Below are 22,631 nucleotides of genomic sequence, written 5' to 3' on the forward strand. Positions count from 1 at the left end.
TGCAGTGCTGGGTCCAGTGCTGGGCTCCCCAGTTCAAGAAAAATGAGGAGCTACTGGAGAGAGTCCAGCACAGGGCTATGAGGATGAGGAGGGGATGGGAGCATCTCTCCTAGGAGGAGAGGCTGAGGGAGCTGGGCTTGTTCAGCCTGGAGAAGAGAAGGCTGAGAGGGGACCTTCGAAATGCCTCTAAATATCTGCAGGGTGGGGGTCAGGAGGACGGGGCCAGACTCTTTCCAGTGGTGCCCAGCGACAGGACAAGGGGCAACGGGCACAAACTGAAGCAGAGGAAGCTCCAGCTGAACCCGAGGAAGAACTTCTTCCCTCTGAGGGTGACAGAGCCCTGGCCCAGGCTGCCCAGGGAGGCTGTGGAGTCTCCTTCTCTGGAGATATTCCAGCCCCGCCTGGACGCGGTGCTGTGCAGCCTGCTCTGGGTGACCCTGCTTGGGCAGGGGGTTGGGCTGGGGGACCCACAGAGGTCCCTGCCAGCCCCTGCCCTGCTGGGATTCTGTGATGCCCTCGTGCAGGCAGCACAGGCGCCAGCTGATGCACCCAAAGCGGGGGTCACGCAGGAGAGGGGCCGGCTGCCAGCAAGGCGGTGGTATCCCCCCCCCCAAAATCCCCCAGCGGACAGCCCCTGCCTGTGCTCACCTCCCTGGCCCCAGTGCATGGATCCACAGGGAAATCCTGGCACCCGCAGCACCGCGGGCTCCGATTTCACCCAAACACAATCCCTCCCTCTCGCCTCGGCGCCCGGGCTGGGGCCCCCGCAACCAGGGCTGAGGATTTCTGCATCAGCAAGGGGCTCTCCAGGCTCCTGATCCGCTGCTGGAGACAGCACCGGGGGCTGGGACCACCCCGGGGTGCTCCCAGCCGGCGAGCAGGGGGGGCTCCCGACCTCCCCTGCCCTGGGACCCCGCACTTCGCCCTGCTGCAGCGGGACTGAGCGGGGCTCCCGGTCTCCCAGAGACTTGTGCTGGGAGCAGGGGGATCTGCCACGAGCGACGGGACGGAGCAAAGCTGTCGGGGACGAGCGCGGGGGGCAGTGCCAGCTGCCGGGACACTTTCTGCTCAGGGCGTTCGTCCCAGGATGGACTCCCGGCGCGAAGGGCATCGCCTGGAGGAAAGCAGCCCCACGACCAGCACGGAGCGGGACGCTCAGCAAGCCTCACCAGCACCCTCCTGGAGGCTGACGCCTCCCACCAAGACCAGTTGCTCAGAGGTGACTGGGACAGGGAATTACCAGTTGACCAAGACACTCTGCAGCCTCCCTTGGCTTTTCTCCCCGTGGGAACATCGACTCCCGTGGGAACATCGACTCCCCACGAGCCCAGCCACAGACCCCAGCTCTTTGTGCAGGGATGGGGTGGGACACGGGGTGGCCGCCGTGTCCCCGAGCTGTGCCTCTCCCCGCCCCCCCCAAGGTGCCCACGCACGTGGGCTTTCCACGAGGCCCCGTCAGGGAGCAGAGCGCGGGCAGGGCTGCCTGCTCCCCTGAGGCCATTCGCCTCGCCTTGCCATCCCTGGGTCTGCAAAGAGCAAGCCTGGGGCCTGCCAGCTTGTCCCCACCGCTCGGCCACCGCCACCACGGGCCACCGCACCCTTCCCCCGGTGCTCTGCTGTCGGGTGGGGGACGGCTGGGCACAGCAGAAGGCGGTGGGTGGGCTGAGGTCCTCCCCTACCTGCCTGCCAGCGCCGGCTCCGGATGCGGGGTTACCCGGGAAACGGCGGGTGACATCGCAGGGGAGGCAGGGAAACTCTGCCCGAGGGGCTGGGGATGCCATCGCCGTTGCCAGGGAAACGGCGGGCGACGTCCCGGGGGGGCCCCGCGATGCACCCCATCTTCCTCTGCCTTCTCCTCCTGCAAGGGGGTCCCTGCCCTGCGCTGGAAGGACACGTGCCCTGGGGGTCCCGATGGGGTCCGTCCCCAGCTCGCCACCCCCCCGCGGCACTGGTGGGAGCTTTCCCCCTTGGGGACATCGCCACGCGTCCTGGGGCTGCCTGCTACCCCCCCCCGGCACCGCCTGCTCGCTTTGCCTCCCCGCGGCGATGCCCAGGGACGCGTTCTCCTGCCCGCAGCTCCCCAGCAGCGGCCCATCCTTCAGGGCTCTGCCGGGGAGCTGGCAGTGATCCCTCCCCGGGGAGGGGGAGCTGTGCCCCCCCAGCAGCGCTCCCGGGTGCCTTCGGATTAATCACAGCCCCTGCTTTTCCCTCCCGGGGCTCAGAAGCACTGGGGACGCCCCAAGAATTCCCCCAACCTTCCCTGGCTGTACATCTCAGCTGCTTGCCCCCACCGAGGATGCACCATCACCCCGGGCAGGGGGTCCCCCCCTCTCCGAGCCCCGTTTGGTCACACGGGGCGGCAGGAAAGCCACGGCCGCAGCCCAGCACGGTGGGCTCCGGGCTGCGCTGGCACACGCACCCGCTGCGGGCAGGCAGCGAGCTGCGGGGGTGCTTCCAGACGCGGGGCAGCCTCTGGCCCCCCAGTACAGCTCCAGAAATGGACCAGCAGCCGCCCGGTGCCCGAGCAGGAGGCACCACGCCTGGGGAGGCTGCAGGATCCCTGTAGGACGCTGCAAAGCAACGGGAACACAACCACCCCCTCCTGCCCGTCTCGGAGGAGTTTGGCCACCCGAGGCGGAGCAGTTTTACCTGTAACGGCAAAAATTACATCAGCCAGCGCCTGCCGGAGCAGCCGGTCCCGGTGCCGCTGGAGGGAGGACCCAGGCCAGCACTGCCATGGCCCCGCGGGGCCCCTCCGACCCCGAGCGATGGGCGCTGCCCGGGGCCGGCTCCCCTCCTGCCAGCGGGACCGGGGGCGGGTGGAGATCACAGACTCACAGCATCCCAGCATGGTGGGGTTGGAAGGGACCTCTGTGGGTCACCCAGCCCAACCCCCTGCCCAAGCAGGGTCACCCAGAGCAGGCTGCACAGCACCGCGTCCAGGCGGGGCTGGAATATCTCCAGAGAAGGAGACTCCACAGCCTCCCTGGGCAGCCTGGGCCAGGGCTCCGGCACCCTCAGAGGGAAGAAGTTCTTCCTCGGCTTCAGCTGGAGCTTCCTCGGCTTCAGTTTGTGCCCGTTGCCCCTTGTCCTGTCGCTGGGCACCAATGCAAAGAGTCTGGCCCCGTTCTCCTGACCCCCACCCTGCAGATATTTAGAGGCATTTCCAAGGTCCCCTCTCAGCCTTCTCTTCTCCAGGCTGAACAAGCCCAGCTCCCTCAGCCTCTCCTCGTAGCAGAGATGCTCCAGTCCCCTCCTCATCCTCGCAGCCCTCCGCTGGACTCTCTCCAGTAGCTCCTCATCTTTCTTGAACTGGGGAGCCCAGCCCTGGACACAGCACTGCAGATGGGGCCTCCCCAGGGCAGAGTAGAGGGGGAGGAGAACCTCCCTCGCCCTGCTGCCCACACTCCTCCTCATGCACCCCAGGATCCCATTGGCCTTCTTGGCACCCAGGGCACGCTGCTGGCTCATGGTCACCCTGTCGTCCCCCAGCACTCCCAGTCCCTCTCCGCAGAGCTTCTCCCCAGCAGTTCTGCCCCAGCCTGTACTGGTGCCCGGGGCTGTTCCTCCCCAGGTCAGGCCACGCAGCACCCTCAGGGCTGTTTTCAGGGCCGATGGGTCCCTCTGGAGCAAGAGACCCCGAAAACCTGCGCTGCCTGCACACGGGCAGCGGTGCCACGGGCTGCCGGGCGCAGCCGCACGCTGCCGCAGGCACGCGTGGCCTCGGGACCCTCCTCAGCTCCGCGCTGCCAGTGGGGTCTCGTCCTTCAGCTGGAGGAATCGGAAACAAAGCCACCAACAAAAGGCGTCCAGGGGGTCACAAAATGTCCAAAAAGGGGGAGGAGGAACCGGTGCCCAAACACCAGGAGCAAATCAGCCCTGGATGGCGGCGAGACGACACCCTGTGCCCGACCCGCAGGGGTTTGAACCCCGTCCACAGCCCTCATGGTCGTTTATTATCATTTTTTTCCAGTGAGGGTGCGGGGATGGGGTGGGGAGACACGGATAGGGGTGAGGGACTGAGGATGTGGGGTGGCGTGGAGGGGACAGAGGGTGCCAGGGAGGGGGACAGGGGATGCTGGGGCACGGGGAGGAGGTGTGGAGGGAACGGGAAGCCACACGTCACCGCAGCAAGGCAGCTGCTCCTGCCTCCTGTCACCAGGCAGCCCACCCTGAGGGGTCCGAGCCTTAACATCACCCAGTCGGGGGGTGACGCTCCCCCAGCAGCTCCACGGGGTCCCCGGGCTGCGGGCGCCTGCCCGCAGTGCCAGCCTCAGTACAACCCAGCGTGCCAGATGTCCCAGAGGGGTCGGGGGGGGGGGGGACAAGGGACACCCCCAGCCCGCTGGTGTGGGGGCTGCTTCCCAGGGGACCTGGCAGCCCTCCAGATGGCCGCCCTCCCCGCGGGGCCCCCACCCCGCTCCCACGCGCCGCCGGCCCCCCCCCTTCGTGACACTGAGCTTTAATTGAATCAGACGCCGCTGCCCGGGCAGCGCAGCCTGCGAGCCATCCTCGAATTCCTGGGCACGGCGCCCGCTCGCTGTCTGCCAGCCGGTCCCCGTCCCCCCCCCCTCCCCATCCCCAACCCCATCGCCTCCTCCCCCAGTGCTGACCCAGAACAGAGCCGGTGGGAGCAGGGGGTCCGGCCGGGCTCAGCGCAGCTCGTTACACGTAATTAGCCACGGTGAGCAACGCGGGCGGAGGGCGCAGCGCCCGGGGGGGTCCCCCCATGCCTCTCCCCGCCGGGGTGGCCGGCGAGCCAGCCCGTCCCCACGCCAGCTTCCTCCGCTACAGAATGTGCCGCGGGCCGCGGCGGCCGCAGCCAGGGACACGCTGTGCTCCCCGCTCCCGGCCCTGTTTTTCCTGGCCGGGCTCCGGCTCTGCTGGCGGCCGGGCGCTGTCACTCAATGCAGCTTTTGTTCGCTTCCCGCTCGCCTCCCTTCGCACCTCCATCCCACCCCGCCGGCCCCTCCGCGTGCCCCCCGGACCCGGCCGTGACCTCCATCACCACCCTGGTGGCTTCTTCCTTCCCCAGCAGCGTGGCCGGAGCCGCGGGCAGCGGCAGAGGCGATGCCATCTTGCCCGCAGGGCAGCCCAGCATCTCCGAAACCGCATCGGGTACCCTGCAGAGCACCAGCCCCAAGCACCATCCCCACGGGGGAGGAGGATGGACTCTCCCTTCTCCTGCCCACGGCCTCATCCTGCTCCATGCACAGACGTGCAGGCTGTCCACGGGTCTGTCCGTCACCCACCCACATGTGCGACGCAGGGCACAGGGTACCACGCGAACGCGTCCCCTTCGCAGGGCGCAGCACGGTGCCAGCCCCATCGCTCCCCACGCTGACGCTGTCCCAGCTGTACAGCACAGGTCTCCTCCCGGGACCCCCCGGACCCCCATCCCCGCTGCCGCGGGGGTGAAACCCATCAGCGCTGGGCATCGGGGGCGGGCAGGACACGGAGCTGCCCACGCGGGAGAGCTGAGCGCGTCCACCAGGTCCTGACCCCCACAGCAAAATGTGCATTTGAGGTCCAGTACAGCAACTTCTTTCATCTTCCTGGTCTTCAAACATCAAGGCAAAGGAATCGCCAAGCACCACAGCCACTGACGTGTCATTTAACCCCCCGGGAGCCAGCTCCTGGCTGCCCAGCGCTGCCGGTTTTCCTGCCTGTCCCTGTCCGCCAATTTGCTATCTGGGCCGGTTGACCCAAATTTTCTTTTCCTTTGTGGAAAAAACCTCCCCACCAGTGAACGTTGCCCAACTAACTGGAAAACCAGCTCCCTGTGCTCCAAACCGTCGCTGACCCCCACAGCCGTCCCCGTGCCCGCTGGCTTGGCACAGCACGTCTGCCATGGCGATCCCAGCGCCACGCGCGCCGGGAACGGGTACAAACCCACACCAGGACAAACCCCAAACACTCGGGCACAGCTGGGCACGAGGCCGGTCCTCCTGGCCCACAGACCCAGGTTGCAGGGCCGTAAAGGGTGAGGAGGGATAGGAACTGCATCCCCAAGAGCATCCCCACGTGCCAACCCCGCCCCGGGAGGGCTGCGTCCCGCGCCCAGGGCTTGGCAGGGAGGCAGAAGAAGACAGAATCATAGAATGGTTTGGGTGGGAAGGGACCTTTAAAGGTCATCTAGTCCAACCCCCCTGCAACGAGCCTGGATATCTTCAACTGGATCGGGTTGCTCAGAGCCCGTCCAACCTGGCCTGGAATGGCTCCAGGGCTGGGGCATGACCGGAGCGGCTCTGGACCCCGATCACCCCCAAAGTCACCGTCTGGGTCCGGCTGCCGGGCGGCACGGCCTTGCACCGAGCCTTGCACGTGGCCCCACACCAAGCTGCGCCAGCGTGGCCCTGCGCCGGGGCAGCCGGCCATGGGGCTGGGACCCCCCGGCTCTGCAGTCCTGGGGACCCCCCGGCGATGCAAACCCTCCCCGTGACCATCGGCCCCCTCCCGCACCCTGCCACCCCGACACCCGCCCCGCGACGCTCCCTCCATCCCTCCATCCGCTCACGTCCCAGCCTGGGACCACCCAAACCTTCACCCACCCCAAGCACCCCACGGATCAAGCCTGCTGGCATCACTCCGGTGCCCCAAAGCCCCTTTTTTTCACCCCCCTCTTTTCTCGCGGCTGGTTTCCCCCCCCGGCAGCGGGAGGGGGGTCTCTCCTGCATCCGCCTGGCAGCCAAGCCCCCGCCGCCATGGGGGCATCAGCACCAGCGCTGCAGGGAGCTCCCGGGGGAGAAGCGAAGTGGATCAAAGGGTCTGAGCAGCAGACGGCTCCCAGACGGGGCTGGAGCGTCTTCAAGGCGGCCGCTTGCGGCCACAAACGCGCTTTCTGCCTGCAGCTCCCCTGCCAAAAGGTTCACACCGGCTTTCTTGCGTTTAACCCCTCGCTGCTCCCGGCCCCGCAGCCGGATCCCGGCTGGGTGGGGGTCTCGGCCCCCCTGCGGGAATGGTGGGAGGGATCGGGGTGCTGCGTGCTGGCGCGGAGACACCCCTCCTGAAAGATGGGGTGCCCTGAGGCAGGCAGTGAAGCCACTCGCTTGCCAGCCCTGCTCACCCCAGCGTCCCCGGCACCACAAGGAGGAGGAAACTGAGGCAGGCGGCGCGGGGGAGCGGCAGGGAGGAAGGCGATGCTCGCGGGGCCACGCACACCAGCCCTGCCCGTGCCACCCCCCGACCCCCGGCGTGGGTGGTAGGTGACAGACCCCCTCTGTCCCACCCCACTGCCCCAGCCAGCCCGACCCCCCCTCTATGGCACCCCGAAGCTGGTGCTTGCCAGGCGGCGTGGCGGGGAGCCGGGGCAGGGAGAGGCTTTGCTGGAGTCACGCTGGAATTAATTATTCAGCGCGTGATGATTATTAGAGGAGCCCCCCAGTCCTGCTCGCTCTCCACAGGCAGGAGCAGGATGGGTGCCCTGGAGCGGGCTGAGGGCAGGGCAGGGGTCCCGGGGTCCGAGGCCAGCGCTGGCCCCGTCTCCCCGGCGCCCTGCCACCATGGGGGTTCCCCAGCCAAGCGGGAGGGGACCCCCAGCACCCCGTCCCCCTGCTGAGGAGCCACCTCTGGGTCTTGGCTGGGGTGGCCCTGCCCTGGACCCCCACAGCCGAGTACCTTACTGGGGGGTTCAACTGGGAGCTTTGGGGAGCCAGGCTGGTCCCAGTGCAAGCACTGCCCACCCCACGCCTCCCCTTGCTGCCCTGGGCGGGCTGCAGCCCCCCGCACCCCCCAGCCCCGCACCCCACATCGCACAGTCCCGTACCCCAAACCCCCCAGCCCCGCACCCCGGTCTCCCCACAGCACCGAACTCCACATCTCCCCATCTCGCTGTGGGGTTGCCCTCCCGAGCCCTGCACGGGCATGGAGAGGTGTCCCTGCCTCCCGGGGACGGGCACAACGGTACCTGCCCGGACCCTGCTGCACATCCCTGGGGTACCCCCTGTGTCCCCCCGCAGCAGGACCCCTCCTCAAAACTCGCAGCCCCCACCGCGAGCCCAGCGTGGGGCTGCCGCTGCCGTGAACCCCGCGGCCGCGCAGCGGGCTCGGGGGCCTGGCACGCAGCCTCCCACCCCACGCTGCTCGGCTGGCACGCTCGGGCTCCGGGATGGAGGGCAAACAAGAGGGGGTCAGCCAAAAAAAATCCACAGGGAGCACGAGCGGTTCCCACCGCCGGGATCCCCGCGCTGCCCGGCCGTCAGCGGGGTGCGGGAGACCTCGGCCAAGCGGTGCCGGGGCGCGGGAGGACACGTCGGGACGCGCTGCTCGGACGCCGCGGATGCTGCGTGGGCACCGTGCCCGCTGCCAGCAGCCCGGTGCCAAGCAGGCATCCCCCCGGCACGGCGCGCAAAGAGGGGGGCACCCCCCACCCCGCAGCTCCAGAGGGGTCCAGGCAGCACCTGGGGCGAGCCAGACCCCCCCGGTGCAGCGGGGTGAACCCCCCTTGGGCATCTGACGCACCCGCCTGGCATTTTCCCGTCACCACGGCTGCCGTTTCGCGCTGGCCACAGCGTTGCCAGCGGTGGAAAAACCAATTTCGCAGCCTGGGCGGCACGCGGTGGGAACGCGGGGGGAGCGGGAGCGCTCCCCAACACCCAGCACACCGGCGCGGGCCAGGACGCAGAGCCGGGGACCCTCACCCCGGCACAGCAGAGGGTGGTCCCCAAGGGAGGGCACTGCTCCCCCAGCCCCACACATCCCAACTGCTCGTGCTGGGGTGCCGCGGGGCGAGGGGGGACAGGGGTGTCCCCCACAGGGCGAGGGGGCCAGGGGTGTCCCCCACAGGGCGAGAGGGGACAGGGGTGACCCCCGCGGGGCGAGGGGAGACAGGGGTGTCCCCTGCAGGGCGAGGGGGGACAGGGGTGACCCCCGCGGGGCAAGGGGGGACAGGGGTGACCCCCGCGGGCGAGGGGGGACAGGGGTGACCCCCGTGGGGCAAGAGGGGACAGGGGTGACCCCCACGGGGCGAGGGGGGACAGGGGTGTCCCCCACGGGGCGAGAGGGGCCAGGGGTGTCCCCCACGGGGCGAGGGGGGACAGGGGTGTCCCCTGCAGGGCGAGGGTGGACAGGGGTGACCCCCGTGGGGCAAAGGGGGACAGGGGTGACCCCTGCGGGGCGAGGGGGGACAGGGGTGACCCCTGCGGGACGAGGGGGGACAGGGGTGACCCCCGCGGGGCGAGGGGGGACAGGGGTGACCCCCGCCACTGACGCACTTTGCATCCCCGTAACCCACCCAGCACCAGGGGACGGGGAGGCAGAGCCAAGCGCCCCGGGGCTCACGGGCATCGTCACCCACGCTCATCGCCCTGGGAAAATGGACCTTCCCAGTGCCCGGAGTGCACTGGGCAAACTGGGAATCCCACGGAAGGGCAGGTGGCAGTGCCCAGGCCGTGACTCCAAGGTGCGGACCTCACCGAGGACACTGGGCTGGGTGGGGGCAGGAGGGCGGTGGGGTGCAGGTAGGGGGCTTCTGGGTGTGTGGGTGCAGGGTACGGGGTGCACGGGGGGGTTCGGGGTGCACAGGGGGGTTCGGGGTGCACGGGGGGGTTCGGGGTGCACAGTGGGAGTGGGTTCAGGTTTGCAATAAGCAATGCCTGGGTGGGAGTGTGGGCAGGTGGGGGGCAGGGTGCAGGGTCTGGGGCGCAGGATGCAGGGTTTGGGAAGCGGGGTGTGGGGTGCAGGGTGCAGGTTTTGGGGCGCAGAGTGCAGGGCTTGGAGAGCAGAGTGCGGGGTGCAGGGTTTTGGGGAGCAGGGTGCAGGGAGCAAAGTTTGGGGAGCACAACGCAGGGTGCAGGGTGAAGGGTGCAGGTTCTGGGGTGCAGAGAGCAGGGCTTGGGAAGCAGGGTATGGGGTGCAGGGTGCAGGTTTTGGGGTGCAGAGTGCAGGGTATGGGGAGCAGAGTGTGGGGTCAGGGTTTTGGGGAGCAGGGTGCAGGATACAGGGTGCAGGTTTTGGGGTGCAGGATGCAGGGAGCAGAGTTTGGGGAGCACAATGCAGGGTGCAGTGTGGAGGTGCATATTCTGGGGTGCAGAGCACAGGGTTTGGGAAGCAGGGTATGGGGTGCGGGGTGCAAGTTTTGGGGTGCAGAGTGCAGGGTATGAGGAGCAGAGTGTGGGGTGCAGGATTTTGGGGAGCAGGGTGCAGGGTTTTGGGGAGCAGAGTGCAGGGTGTAGAGTTTTGGGGAGCAGGGTGCAGGATACAGGGTGCAGGTTCTGGGATAGGGAAGCAGAGTGTGGGGTACAGGGTGCAAATTTTGGGGAGCAGGGTGCAGGGCTTGGGGAGCAGAGTGCGAGGTGCAGGGTTTTGGGGAGCAGGGTGCAGGATGCAGGACACAGAGTGCAGGTTTTGGGGTGCAGGATGCAGAGAGCAGAGTTTGGGGAGCACAACGCAGGGTGCAGGGTGAAGGGTGCAGGTTCTGGGCTTGGGGAGCAGGGTGTGGGGTGCAGGGTGCAAGTTTTGGGGAGCAGACTGTGGGGTGCAGGATTTTGGGGATCAGGGTGCAGGGTATGGGGAGCAGAGTGTGGGGTGCAGTGTTTTGGGGAGCAGGGTGCAGGGTACAGGGTGCTGGGTTTTGGGGAGCAGGGTGCAGGTTTTGGGGTGCAGAGTGCAGGGTATGGGGAGCAGAGTGTGGGGTGCAGGGTTTTGGGGAGCAGGGTGCAGGATACAGGGTGCAGGGTTTTGGGGAGCAGGGTGCAGGTTTTGGGGTGCAGGTTTCGGGGTGCAGGGTGGTGGCCTGGCAGGGCGCAGTGCCGCGGGGTGGTTCTCGCCGACGCGGGACCCCGCGTGCCTCGGGCTGGCATTCCTGCCGCTCCCACCGCCGCCCCGCTCCGCCTCGGCGCTCCCCGGGGCCACGGCTGACCATGCCCGCCCGGCCGTGCCCGGGCACGCTGCGCTCCTCCTGCCAACCCCGCCGGCTGCGTGCCCAGCCTGGCACAGCTCCCCGCCGCGCCCGTCCCAGCACCGCGTGCGGAGCCCGGGCACGTCTCCAAGCGCCTGGCGTCGTGCCCCCGGCCCCTGCCCCATTCCCACCTGCCTGCCCCCGCTCCCCAGGGCTGCCCTGAGAGCAAGGCACGGGCACGACTGCCAGGCTGCGGCGAGTGCCGGGGCTGGCACGGCGCTGGGTGGGCGCCGGGGGGTCCGCAGGCGCGGGCAGAGGCACCGCTCGGCCTCCGCACCGGGGAGAAGGGCATGGCCGGGAGGAGACGGAGCATCCTGCATCCCGCCGCTCGGTACCCGCCGCTCGGTACCCGCCGCTCGGTGCCCGCCGCCCCGGGGACACACCATGGCAGCTTTGGCCGCGGGCTGCCGCCACGCTTCTCGGAGCTGCCCGAAAAATACGAAATCCGGCGGGAACCGGAGCGGTCCCGCGGTCCCCACCGCCTCCGGTCGCCACGGCCCGGCCTCTCGCCCGAGCGGAGGTGAGCACGGCCGCGTCGCGCTCCGCCGCCACGCGCAAACGGTCATCGCCCGGCGTCCCGCAAGAAACCCAACCGACGGGAACCGCAATTAATCCCTGCAACGGAACAGAGCTGATTATCGTAATTGGCACGATAATTGCGTTAGACCTAGGGAAGGGTGTAAGCAGAAAGCCCTGCAAAGGGGACTCTTTGTCTTCGCGTTTTTGTTTTCTCTCCAGCTCGCAGGTAACAGCCAGGAATGGGCAAACCCTCTGTTAATGGACTCCTAATAATGCTGTAATTTCCCGTTGCAGGGAAAGTTTTCCAAACAGTCAAAGATTCAAAACAAAGCAATGATTGTTCCTATTAGCATTAAATTCTACTCTGGGAGAGAGAATAAATCAAGCAAGGGGATTCAATTCAAAACAGAACTATAAAAAATCCAATAATGATTTTTTAATATTAATAAGAAAAATATATTGTTATGCACCCTTAGCATTTAAACTTCTAATCCAATCAGCGCAAAGTGCAGAGATAAATCACAGCCGCCGAGGAGAAGGGAACAACCATCAGGCAGGCAGCAATAAAACGCTGTCTTACATCCCTGGGACAGGCATAGGGTTGACAGTCTCAAAAGAAAAAAAAAAGAAATTTATGAGCCTGTCGCTCCGCAGGCTTGTTAATCCCTTCCCCGCACCTCCGCACGCGTCCTCCACCTGCGGCAGGGAGGCTGCGGCGTGCAGGCAGGAGGTGACAGCCGGCATTCTGGCCACCGACCTGGCACGGCGTTCCAGAGCCGGGGACCTGCCCAAACCCGCTCCCGGCAGCCGCCGGCTCTCAGCGGCTCCGACCGGCTCTGCCGCGGGACGGGATGGTGCCCGGTGCCTGGCACCCGCAGCGGGAAGGAGCCAGCGGACCCGCTGCTGAAGGAGGTCCCAAGCACGCGTGGTCTCAAGCACATGTGGTCCCAAGCGCAGTGTCCCCAGCTCTCCTGTCCTTCGAGGCTGCACCGGGCGTCTCCGGCCCCGCGTCACCAAACAGACCCGAGAGCCCGGGCGGGCTCCAGGGATGCTCGACACCCCAGCGCACACCGACGCGGTGCCCGCTCCCGCCAGCATCGACAGCCGCCAGGATGGAGCCACCGGCACCCACGGGGCCCCCCTCCGCTGCCCATCCCTGCGTGCGGAGGGGATGCCGGGCAGCCCTCCCCAGCCCGCGGGTCCGCAGAGGCCGAGCGGCGAAGCGCGCGGCCACGTAACTCCCGCTGGGCCAGGAGATGCCCCCGCTTCGCCAGGGTCACCGTCCAGGAGATGCCCCCCGCTTCGCCAGGGTCACCGTCCAGGAGATGCCCCCGCTTTGCCAGGGTCACCGTCCAGGAGATGCCCCCCGCTTCGCCAGGGTCACCGTCCAGGAGATGCCCCCGCTTCGCCAGGGTCACCGTCCAGGAGATGCCCCCGGCTTTGCCAGGGTCACCGTCCAGGAGATGCCCCCCACTTTGCCAGGGTCACCGTCCAGGAGATGCCCCCGCTTCGCCAGCATCACCGTCCAGGAGATGCCCCCGCTTTGCCAGGGTCACCGTCCAGGAGATGCCCCCCGCTTCGCCAGGGTCACCGTCCAGGAGCCACCCCAGCGCGGCTCAGCCCGCGGCTCGCGCCGTGCCGTCCCGGTTGACCTCATCACAGCCAACGGCCCCACACTTCACCGCCGCCGCAGCCGGGCTGTTCCCCCGGATTTATCGGCTCCGGCAGACGACGCGCAGCCACGGGGGCCAGCGACGAGCCCGGGCGAGGGGCAAAACGCCACGGAGCGTGGGGGGCGAATCTCAGCTCGCCTCGGGTTCCCCCCAAACCCCGCTCCAGCCGAGCGCGGCTACATCCAGGGGGAGGGAAATGCCGAACCACGGCCGTGGGGAGGGTCCCGGCCACGCGACGGCCGAGGACAAAAGACATCACAGGGAGCTGCCGGCCGCCTGGCAGAGTGCCGACGTCCTGGACCCGGGCGAGGGGGCATTTGGGGACAGGGGGACGGACGCGGGGAGCGCCCCGGGGCTGCATTCCTGCTGAGCTCCTTTGAGAGTGGGGAGGGCAAAGGATTAATTACAGCCATCACAGGTCCAAACCCACCACGCTGTGGAGCGTTTCTGCTCCGCTTTCACTGCCGATGGTTCGGGCAGAGGCTCGTCCCCACGGTCCCCAGCTGGGGTCCCATGCAGCCGGTGACGCCCCGTCCCAGGGCAGCAGAGCTGCTCCCCGAGGAGCAGAGGGCACCCCAGCCCTTCTGGCACTCTGCGATGTGTTTTAAGGAAAAAAAAGAACAAAGTGATGTATCCCCACGCCTGGCTTTCGGGCTCTCCCGCTGCCAGCAGCCGGGGCGGGGGTGGCCGCGCGGGGCTCGGCGTGGACTGGCAAGCGGCACTGGTCGATGCGAACCGGCACTGGGAGCATCGGGCTGGGTGGCCAGGGGATGCCAGCGAGCCCGAGGAGGGGGGAACCCGCCCCCCCCCATCCCTGCGCTGCCCAGCCGTCCCCGCCAGCCTGGCTGCTGGAGGAGATGCCAGCATGGCCACCAGCACACGGGGCCGTGACTGGGAAGCACTTGGGGACTTGGGAGAGCGAGCAGAGCCATCACCCACAGCACTGCCAGGCTTTCCCGACGGACTCCGAGCAGCACCCAGCACCCCGGCACGCAGCGCCCACCCCCAGCACCACCCCTTGGGGCCCTTGGCGGCAGCGAGGGTGGGCACAGAGCTGGCACGGCCCCACCAACACCCGCATCCTCTGCACCCCAGCCATGGCCTCCTCCCAGTCCCGCGGGAGAGGAGCCAGATCCCCCTGGAGACACCCAGGCTGCTGTGGGCAGGGCGAGGGCGTCCGGCAGCGCCAGGCTGCCCGGCCGCGGGGCACCCGGAGCCCGGCCAAGGGGTGCCGGCATAGGGTGGGCGAGCAGAGGGGGATTTTGGGGGGGGATGTGGGGTGGGGGTGCGTTGAACTTTTGAACCAGCAGATCAGCGCGTTACCTTAACGCGAGTTAAAAATAACTCGTCGTCTCGTCTCTCGGAACGAGCCTGTCTGCAATTACAGCTTGGCATGTCTGCTCCGGAGCGTCCCCGGGCTGGCACCGCGCCAGGCGGCTCCGCGCAGCCCTCGCCTTTCTGCTCCTGCTCGGGGTTGCCTTTTCTTCTTTGGGGGCTGATTTTTTTTTCATTTTTGGGTGGCGTTTGGTTTTTTTTCCCAGCCCCGGCTCACGCTCCCCACCGCCTGCCGCGCCACGGCCGAGCCTTCGAAAGCCCCCAGCGCCTGCGGCACCCACCGCCCCGCAGCAAGGCCACCCTGTCCCTGCCGTCCCCTGGGGACAGGGGGACGGAGCCCCCCCACTGTCGAGCACCCGACGGGCACAGCCGGGTGCACGGGGTGACAGGGGGTGCTGGGGAGGGGAAGGATGAGGCCCCTCCTGAAAAAGCAGGCACCAGCCACGCAGATGCCAGCATCACCCCGTCCTGCTGCCAACCCCCCCGGGGCAGCCCCCCACCCCACGGGACAGCAGCGGTCCCAGGGGGCTGCACGCCCCACGGCCGGACCCATAGGAGGCAACAGCTCAGGATGCTCTGGAGCATCCCCGCTGGGAGGGAAGAGACCAGCCCGCTTTGGGGGTCCCCGTGCCCCTTCCCAGTGCCGGCTGCCTCCTCCTCCTCCTCCTCCCCGCGGCGGGTGAAAGCAAGCTTTGTGCCGGGGCTTTCAGCTCTCCCGGCTGGCGCCCGGCCAAGGCACCACATAATAATGAACAGATGCTGTCCAAAGCGAGCTTCAGCGGCAGACAGGCGAGCCTCGCCGCGTGTCCTTCCGTAACCCAAAGTGCCTTTCACCTCGGCGCTGAGCCGGCACCTCCAGCGGGAGAGAGGAGCCGAAGGGAAGCATCAGCGCGCTCATTAAAAGCAATGCGACCATGGCCGGTGGGCAGGGGGGAAGGCAGCGGCCTCCCCGCAGGCAGGGTCGGGGTGCGGTGGGGTGGCAGGGCAAGGGGGAGACCCCACACCCAGCTCCAGAGCATCCCCACGGGAGACCCACGGGCACGGTGACACCACGGCTCGGCGTGGACCCCGGGGATGGAGGGGGCAGCCTGGGGCTGGGGGTCCGACCATGCCCGGACCCTGCTCCCTCTGCAAGGACGCGGTGGTGACAGGGGTCCAGCCCCGCTCCCGAATCCCGGGGGAACCTCCTGCATCCCAGTGAGGATCCCGCCGGGATGGGAAGCCGGGCCAAGGAGCTCCGGCTCTCTCCCACATCACGCCTGGCCCGAGCCGCTGGGGCACGGCCTCCCTGCTAAACACTCGTGAGGCTTTTTAAGCACAAAGCCAAGCACCAAGGCTTCACTTCCCAGGCCAGGATGCCGGTCCTCCCGTCACCGCGCCGGGCAAGCGGGAGGGAGGGATGCGCACCGGGACCCGCGCGGGGGGACGGACGGAGGGAACGCCGGGCGGCGAGTGCTCTTCTAGTCCGCAGGATCTTAACTGTAGTTTATATTCCAGCGGTTATTAAAAATAAAGGGGGGGGGGGAGGAGAAGCTAAGAGCAGAGCAAGCTGTTCATTTGGAGCCTTTCCCTTGGGTTTAATAAAGCCCCACTCACTGCTGTAGTATCATTTTTATGCTATCATAAAGCCGGACCATTTAGCAGGTTTGTGTTACTTCAGCAGTTAGCGCTGCATGAAAAGCGGTTCCAGAAGAAGGGAGGGGGAAAAAAAAAAATCAGAAGGAAGATGAAAACCTCCAAAAGGAGAGATAAAAACGAGGCGGGAAGGAGGAGAGGAGCCTGGGGGATCCCTCACGGCCATGCTGCTGGCGGCACCGGAGCAGATCGAGGGGAAGCCAGCGAGCTCCCTCATCCCTGCGTGAAGCCAGGGACAGGAGAGGGGTCCCCCACGGCCCCGGGATGCCGAAGGGTTGGGTACCCCAGCCCAGCATCCCGGGCAGACCCCACCTGCCCCATGGCAGAGGGTCGGGGGGTCCCCTTGCATTGGGGGGCCCCCAGGGGCACTGCGTCCGTGGGGACCGGAGAGCCAGGGCGGCTCCTCCAGGGCTCTTGGGGGGCCGAAGCAGGGGGGTTCCCCCGGGCTGAAGGAGCCGGCGGCTCCTCCCGGCCCCGCTCGGCCCCCGGGACGGCCGCGCTCCCCCAGCAGCTCTCCGGGGAGCGTCGGGCTCTCCGCGCCGCTGGAAAAGTCTCCATATATGGAGAGGTCGGGGATACGTGAGCCGAGCCGAGCCACCCCACGGGACCCCGACCTCGGTGCCCCGGGGCCGTGCCCTCCGCCAGCCCCCCAGGGCCGGGTGCCACGCACGCTGCTAATCCCAGTGCAAACGGGAGCGAGCCCGCTGCGCAGCCCCCGAGCCACGTCACCCCCAGAGCCGCGTCACCCCGTCCTCCCCAGATCTCCCCCCTTCGCCGCTGTGCCACCCACCCCCCGACACCCCCAGCCCCCTCCCTGGCTCCCGGGCTGCCCCCCGCAAGAGGAACGTCGTCCCCATCAGTCCCGGGCGCTGGTTTCGGGCCTCTCCAGCCGCACGGGGCAAGGTCCCGGGGAGACGCAGGGACCCCCACAGGAGAGGGGCAGGGCAGGGGCTGGGGCAGGGGGTGACAGGGGTGACAGAGCGCGCAGAACCGGGAGCAGCTCTCCCAAGGGATGCTCTCGCCGAGTCCGTGCGGTGCCTGGCGGGGGGCTGTGCTCTGCCCCCCTTCGCCGTCCCTCGGGGGTCTCCGTGTGAAACGCCCCGCTACGCCCCAGACCCCGGGACAGCACCAGGCACTGGGACCACGCTCCCGCCCTAACACCCTTTCCACCCCTTTTTCTCCCCAATTCAGTCCCACCCTGCCCTGCAAAGGGGAAGGTGGCACTTCGGGGGGGGGGGGGGGGGCTCTCTGCATGGCAGCCCCCCGCCCCAAGCACGCAGCACTCCCGGCTCCCCGGCCCCCCACCCCAGTGATGTAAGGGAGGAGGTGTAGGGGAGGGCTGGGAAATTCAGGTCTCCGGCGCTGTCAGAGCTGCATGGAACGGGCTCCCACCAGCTGACGGCCTGATTGCTGTATTTCGGATGTCAGACCCGAGCAAGCAGAAACCTTTCAAACGCCCCAGCCGCTGCCTCTTCGACGGGGGGGGGCTGGGTTCCCATTAACAAGGGGAAAGCACGAGCTGGAGCAGAAAACTTCAAGCGCTTTGGAATTGATAAAATAACAACTCCCTAACGAAGCAGAACTGCCAGTCACCGGGCGCCTGCTGCCCTGCATCGGGAAGCAGCGGCAGCCGCTCCCGACGCGGCACGGGGAGCGCGGGGGGATGCAGAGCCGGGGGGGGCAGCGGCCGGAGCGCCCACCCCACCCTCCCCGTCATGCAGAGCTGGGTCCGGGTCCCGACGCTGAGCACGGCCGAGGTGTTTAGACCCCGAGCCTCAGTTTACCTCGCTATAAAAGCACGTAATGCCAGCCGCAGCTTGGCGGGGAAGGAGACCCCAAATGCACCCCATGCCAGCATCCTTCCCCCCCGCGGGATAATGAACCAGCCTGGGGGAACCCCTCCCTGACAGAGACATCGCACACCACGGCCAGGCAGGCGCGCAGCATCCCCAGGGCCGGCTGCATGCGGGAGGGGGTCCTGCTGGGAGAGCCCCCCAGTGCCAGAGCACGGCAGGGGCTTTGGAGCAGGGCAGGGGGGTTGGAGCAGGGCAGGGGGGTTGGAGAAGGGCAGGGGGGTTTAGAACAAGGCGGGGGGGGGGGGGTTGGAGCAAGGCGGGGGGGGTTGGAGCAGGGTGGGAGGGGGGTTGCAGCAGGGCAGGGGGGTTGGAGCAGGGCAGGGGGGGGTTGGAGCAGGGCAGGGGGGGGTTGGAGCAGGGCAGGGGGGGTTGCAGCAGGGCAGGGGGGGTTGCAGCAGGGCAGGGGGGGTTGCAGCAGCCCTGCCAGACCGGCGGCAGAGCAGCCAGCGCCCCGCGGGGATGCCGTGCCCTCGGCCGGGCTCCCGGACCTCTGCCGTCCCACGCTCCCTGGCACGGGGGGGCTGCGAAGGAGCTAATTACAGAGGCAGCCCATTACCCAAGCCCCCCCTCCGGCACCGCTGCGCTGGGCAACCAAACGCTTTAAATCCGCGGTGCTTCGCCCAGGCCTGGGGCAGGGGGGACGTGGCACCTCCAGGGGCTCCTTAATGACCCGCCAGAAGCTCGTCAGCTCGGGGTGCTCCCTTGGCAGCTGCCAGCTGCCCCGGGGAGGGATGCAGAGGGGGGGTCCCGGGCAGGGGACAGCCTGGAGGGACACGGGGATGCAGGGAAGGCGATCAAGCCCCGACACGCTGGCGTCCAACGAGACCACCAAGCAGAGGGGGTCTCCGCACGCTGCTTCTCACCCCGGGGCTCCCACCAGCCCTCCCATCGCCCACCCCAGAGCTGGGGACCGGGCACCTGGGCATCGGGACAGCCCCCCGGGTACCCTGCTCTGCCCGGCCCGGCGCGCAGGCAGGGCGTTCCGCTGGCAGCCCCCAGCCCCCCCGTCTCCCCGCGACCGGCCGACCACTGAGCTGGGCTGGGAGGTTCAACCCGCGGTGCCAGTGTGGGGGCAAGGGGGGCTGCGGGGGGGGGCAGGCAGAGCCACGGCGGAACCGCTCCGACCCGGAGACAGGCCAGGGCGGTGGAGAGCATCCCATCCCGGGGTGCTCCCAGACGAGCCCACCCAAGCCAGCGGACCCTGCAAACGCCTCTTGGCACCCAACAGCAGCCGGACTCTGAGCCCGTCCTCCCCCCTGGCACACCACACACCACGAAGCCCCTGGGGACGCGGCCCCCTCCGCAAAGCCACCAAACCCCACGGCGGGTGACGCGGCTCCGCTGGTACCAAAGCGCAGCCCGGGCAGCAGCGATGGGGGACGCAGGCCAGGCGCCGTCCCCACCCCAAGGGACGAGGGACACCAGCAAGGGCGTGGGGGGCAAGGGAACGGGGCCGAACAACCCGCGTTGCTCCCGCACGCTCCCTGGTGGAGGCTTTGCCGGGAGAAGGTGTTGGGTGGCGGGTCCCCCGCGGCTCTGGGACACATCGGGGGACCCCCCGGGTGATGACGCGGGGAAAGGCCCCACGGCTCTCCCGGGAGGACGCCCTCGAGGGTCACCTCTGCCAGGACGGATGCGGGCAGGACACGCTGCCGTCACAGCCCGGCCTCGCCCGGGGGCCAAAAGCTGGTGCTGGCGGGAGGGGATACCCGCGCCACCCTGCACACCCGCGCGTGGCCGCCGACCCCTGCGCACGCCCAGGGAGGACACGGGTCACTCCTCCATGCAGGAGGATCAGACCCCAGCACTCGGCCAGGACGAGGACGGCTGCCGTCCCCGCCGGGGTCCTGCCCACCGGGGAGGGCTTAGCTCCTGGCTTGGGCTCGCGTGCCAGCGCCGGGAGACACGAGGACCCCCCTTCCCCTGGGCACACAAACTTGCCCGCGGCTCCGTCCCCTCACCCCCCTGGGCTGCCCTTCAGGGACACCGGGCCGGGGGGGTCCCCAGACGTCCCACACCCCCCCGGTGACACACACGACTGCCTGGGAATCCCTTCGCTCCTCACCCCAGCCCTCCCAGCCACCGGTGCAGAGCCCTGGCAAACCTCCCCGACACGTCCCCAGACCCCATCAGCGCGTGTCCCCCTCTGTCCCCAACGGGTGTCAGCCTCAGGGAGACCCTTCCCCTCCAGCTCACGCCCGAGGCCACGCAGGTCTCGCCCCAGGGGGAGGTTGAGAAGCCCCCATGCAGCCCCCATCACCCTCCCCAGGTGAGCCTCCGCACTGTGGGGACACGCCGGGTGCCCCCTGCCCACCCATCACAAGTGGGGCGAGGCAGAGGGGGTGCCCAGCCCCCACACAACACCAGCCCTCCCGGCCCGGCCGCCGGTGCCACAGATGGAGTCCGGCCTCCCCACCCCAACAGAGCCCCACTCGCACCCACCGAGGACCCCCCAGGCGGGCTGGGTCTGGCCACCTCCGAGGCAGCCAGGGCACGCCGCGCCAGGACCGCAGGCTGGCACTAGAGCCCCCGAAGCCTCGTTACGCGCTGATCACGCCGGAGGTGACAGGGCTTAGGGGGTGGCTTAGGAGAAACCGTCTCCTTTTCACTGACACCATCTGGACACTGGTGACCGCTCCCCCCTTCCCAGCGCGGACCCCGGCGAGCGTGGCCCCCCGGGAAGGTGAGGGCTGAGACGGGGGAGACGCACTGGGTAAAAGTGCGTCTTTTTACCCAGAACTGGGTGAAAGCCAGCGCGGAGACACCTGTTTGGGGACAGCCCTCCCTCCGGCTGTCCTCCCGGCGCAGAGGGACCGGGCGCAGCCGGGGTGCCCGCAGCCAGGGACGGGCAGAGCCGGGGTCTTCCCTCGCCGTACCCCGGCGCCCGCAGGCCGCGGCCACCCTCCCCACCGCCATCCCCGTCCCTGACCTCCCCGGGGAGGATGGCGGCAGCTCTGCCCTGTCACCCTCCGTGGGGACAAGCTCACCCCGGTGCCAACATCCAACGCCGCGAGGCACCCCTCTCCCCAAAACTTGACCGAGCCCTTTTTCCGTCCCCCCCCCCCCAAAAACCACGAGGAAAGCGGGGATCACCCCAACACCCCAGCCAGGGCCGCACCGGGGGAAGCCCCCGAGCCCCGGGGCGCCTTGGGGAGCAAAGCGGGGGTTCGGGTCCGGGGGGGGTCAGGTACCTTCCAGCCGGCGGAGCTGTTGCTGTCTCCTTTATCCTTAAAGTAGGGGACGTAGCGCACCATCCAGTCGTAGATCTGCGAGAGGGTGAGGCGCTTCTCGGGAGAGCTCTCGATGGCTTTGGTGATGAGGTCGGCGTAGGAGAGGTTGCCCCAGGCGTTCCTCCGGGAGGTCTTGGCCTTGCGGAGCTGCCCGACGTCCGCACCGGGGGGCGGCAGGGGGGGGGCGGCGGCCGAGGGGGCTCTGCGCTCCGCCGGGGTCCCCGCGTTCTCGGCTCCGTCCCCGGCGCCGCTCGCCAGGCGCGGGGGTCCCCCCGCCGCGCCGCCATCCTCCTCCTCCGCCGCGAAGTCGGGGTGGGGGAGCGGCCAAGTGCAGGAGCGGGGCCGGCTCTGCGGCTCGAAATCCGGGTCGATCTCCACCTGATGCGCCTGGAGCTTCTCTTCCATGGTCCCCTCCCCGCCCACCCCCCGCCAACAACCCCCTCCCCGGGGTTACGGTCGGTTTCCACACACAAAAAAAAAAAAAAAAAAAAAAAAAAAGAAAAATAATAATAATAAAAAACACCAAAAAAAAAAACCCCCAGGAACGGGAGCGGAGTGCGAAGCGGGGCTCGGAGCCGGGCGGGGGGGAGCGGGGGAGGAGGAGCCGCTCCGTGCGCGGCCCCGAGTCCGGCGGAGCTCTACGGGGCGGCTGCGGCCGGCTCCGCGCCGGGCACCGGGGGGCTACCGGGAGCGGCCGGCCGGGGGGGACGCCGCATGGTCACCGCTCGCCTCTCCGGCCCCGGGCGAGGCGCGGGGGGGGGGGGGGGGGGGTCGCCTTTCGGTTCGGTTCTTTTTTTCGTTGTTGGATTTTTTTTGTTGTTGGTTTTTTGTCGGTTTTTGGTTTGTTTGTTTTTTTACCAGCCGCGGAGCTCCGGAGTCGTTGCCGGCACAGCGGGCAGCGGGGCGGCTGCGGGCGGGCAGGGCGCGGGGGTCGCCGCATCCATCGGCGGCAGCGGGGCTGGCGGCGCGGTCAGACGGCAACGGGCGAACCGGAGCGGCCGGCGGCGGGCGGCATCCTCGGCCGGGGCCCGGCGCGCTGCGGAGCCGGGCGGCGGGGCACCTGCGGCGGGGAGAAGCGGGGTGGGCGGGGGGTTCCCGGGGGGGAGCCCGGCGCTAGGTCCGGCGGCGCGGCGGGGCCATGCCGGCGGGCGGGCGGGCACGCACCTGACAGCGCCGGGCGAGGGCGGCGGCGGGCGGGCGGGCGGGCGGGCGGCGGGAGGCTCCCCGCCCCTACCCCCCCCTCCCCGTTTCAGCGCACCTGCCCCCGCCGCCGCCGCCGCCGCCGCGCTGCCGCCACGGAGCGGGCGGGCCGCATGCTGGGGCGGCCGCCGGTCGGTCGGTCGGTCGGTCGGTCCGCTCGCTCCGCCGTGCCCGGCCCCGAATGCGGGCGCCGCCGTGACACGGGGGGGGGGGGGGGGGCGGGGGAGGGCCCGGAGGGGCGGGGGGAGGGCGGGGAGGGGGGGGTTGGGGAGGGCCCGCGCGGGGC

At 68.9% G+C, this 22,631-nt stretch overlaps 1 protein-coding gene across 1 annotated transcript in view; it reads right to left on the reverse strand.

The window, feature by feature from the left end:
* Positions 1-22,115, reverse strand: part of FOXO6 (forkhead box O6) — a 41,723-nt gene extending 19,608 nt beyond the window's left edge. Inside the window, exon 1 of the mRNA XM_075438140.1 lies at positions 21,107-22,115. Coding sequence (XP_075294255.1) covers positions 21,107-21,550 — 444 coding nt within the window. The 5' untranslated portion in view covers positions 21,551-22,115. The remainder of the gene's footprint in view (positions 1-21,106) is intronic.
* Positions 22,116-22,631: the final 516 nt, after the last annotated feature.

This window comes from Opisthocomus hoazin, chromosome 17 (genome assembly GCF_030867145.1).
Source record: "Opisthocomus hoazin isolate bOpiHoa1 chromosome 17, bOpiHoa1.hap1, whole genome shotgun sequence".
Taxonomy (NCBI): domain Eukaryota; kingdom Metazoa; phylum Chordata; class Aves; order Opisthocomiformes; family Opisthocomidae; genus Opisthocomus; species Opisthocomus hoazin.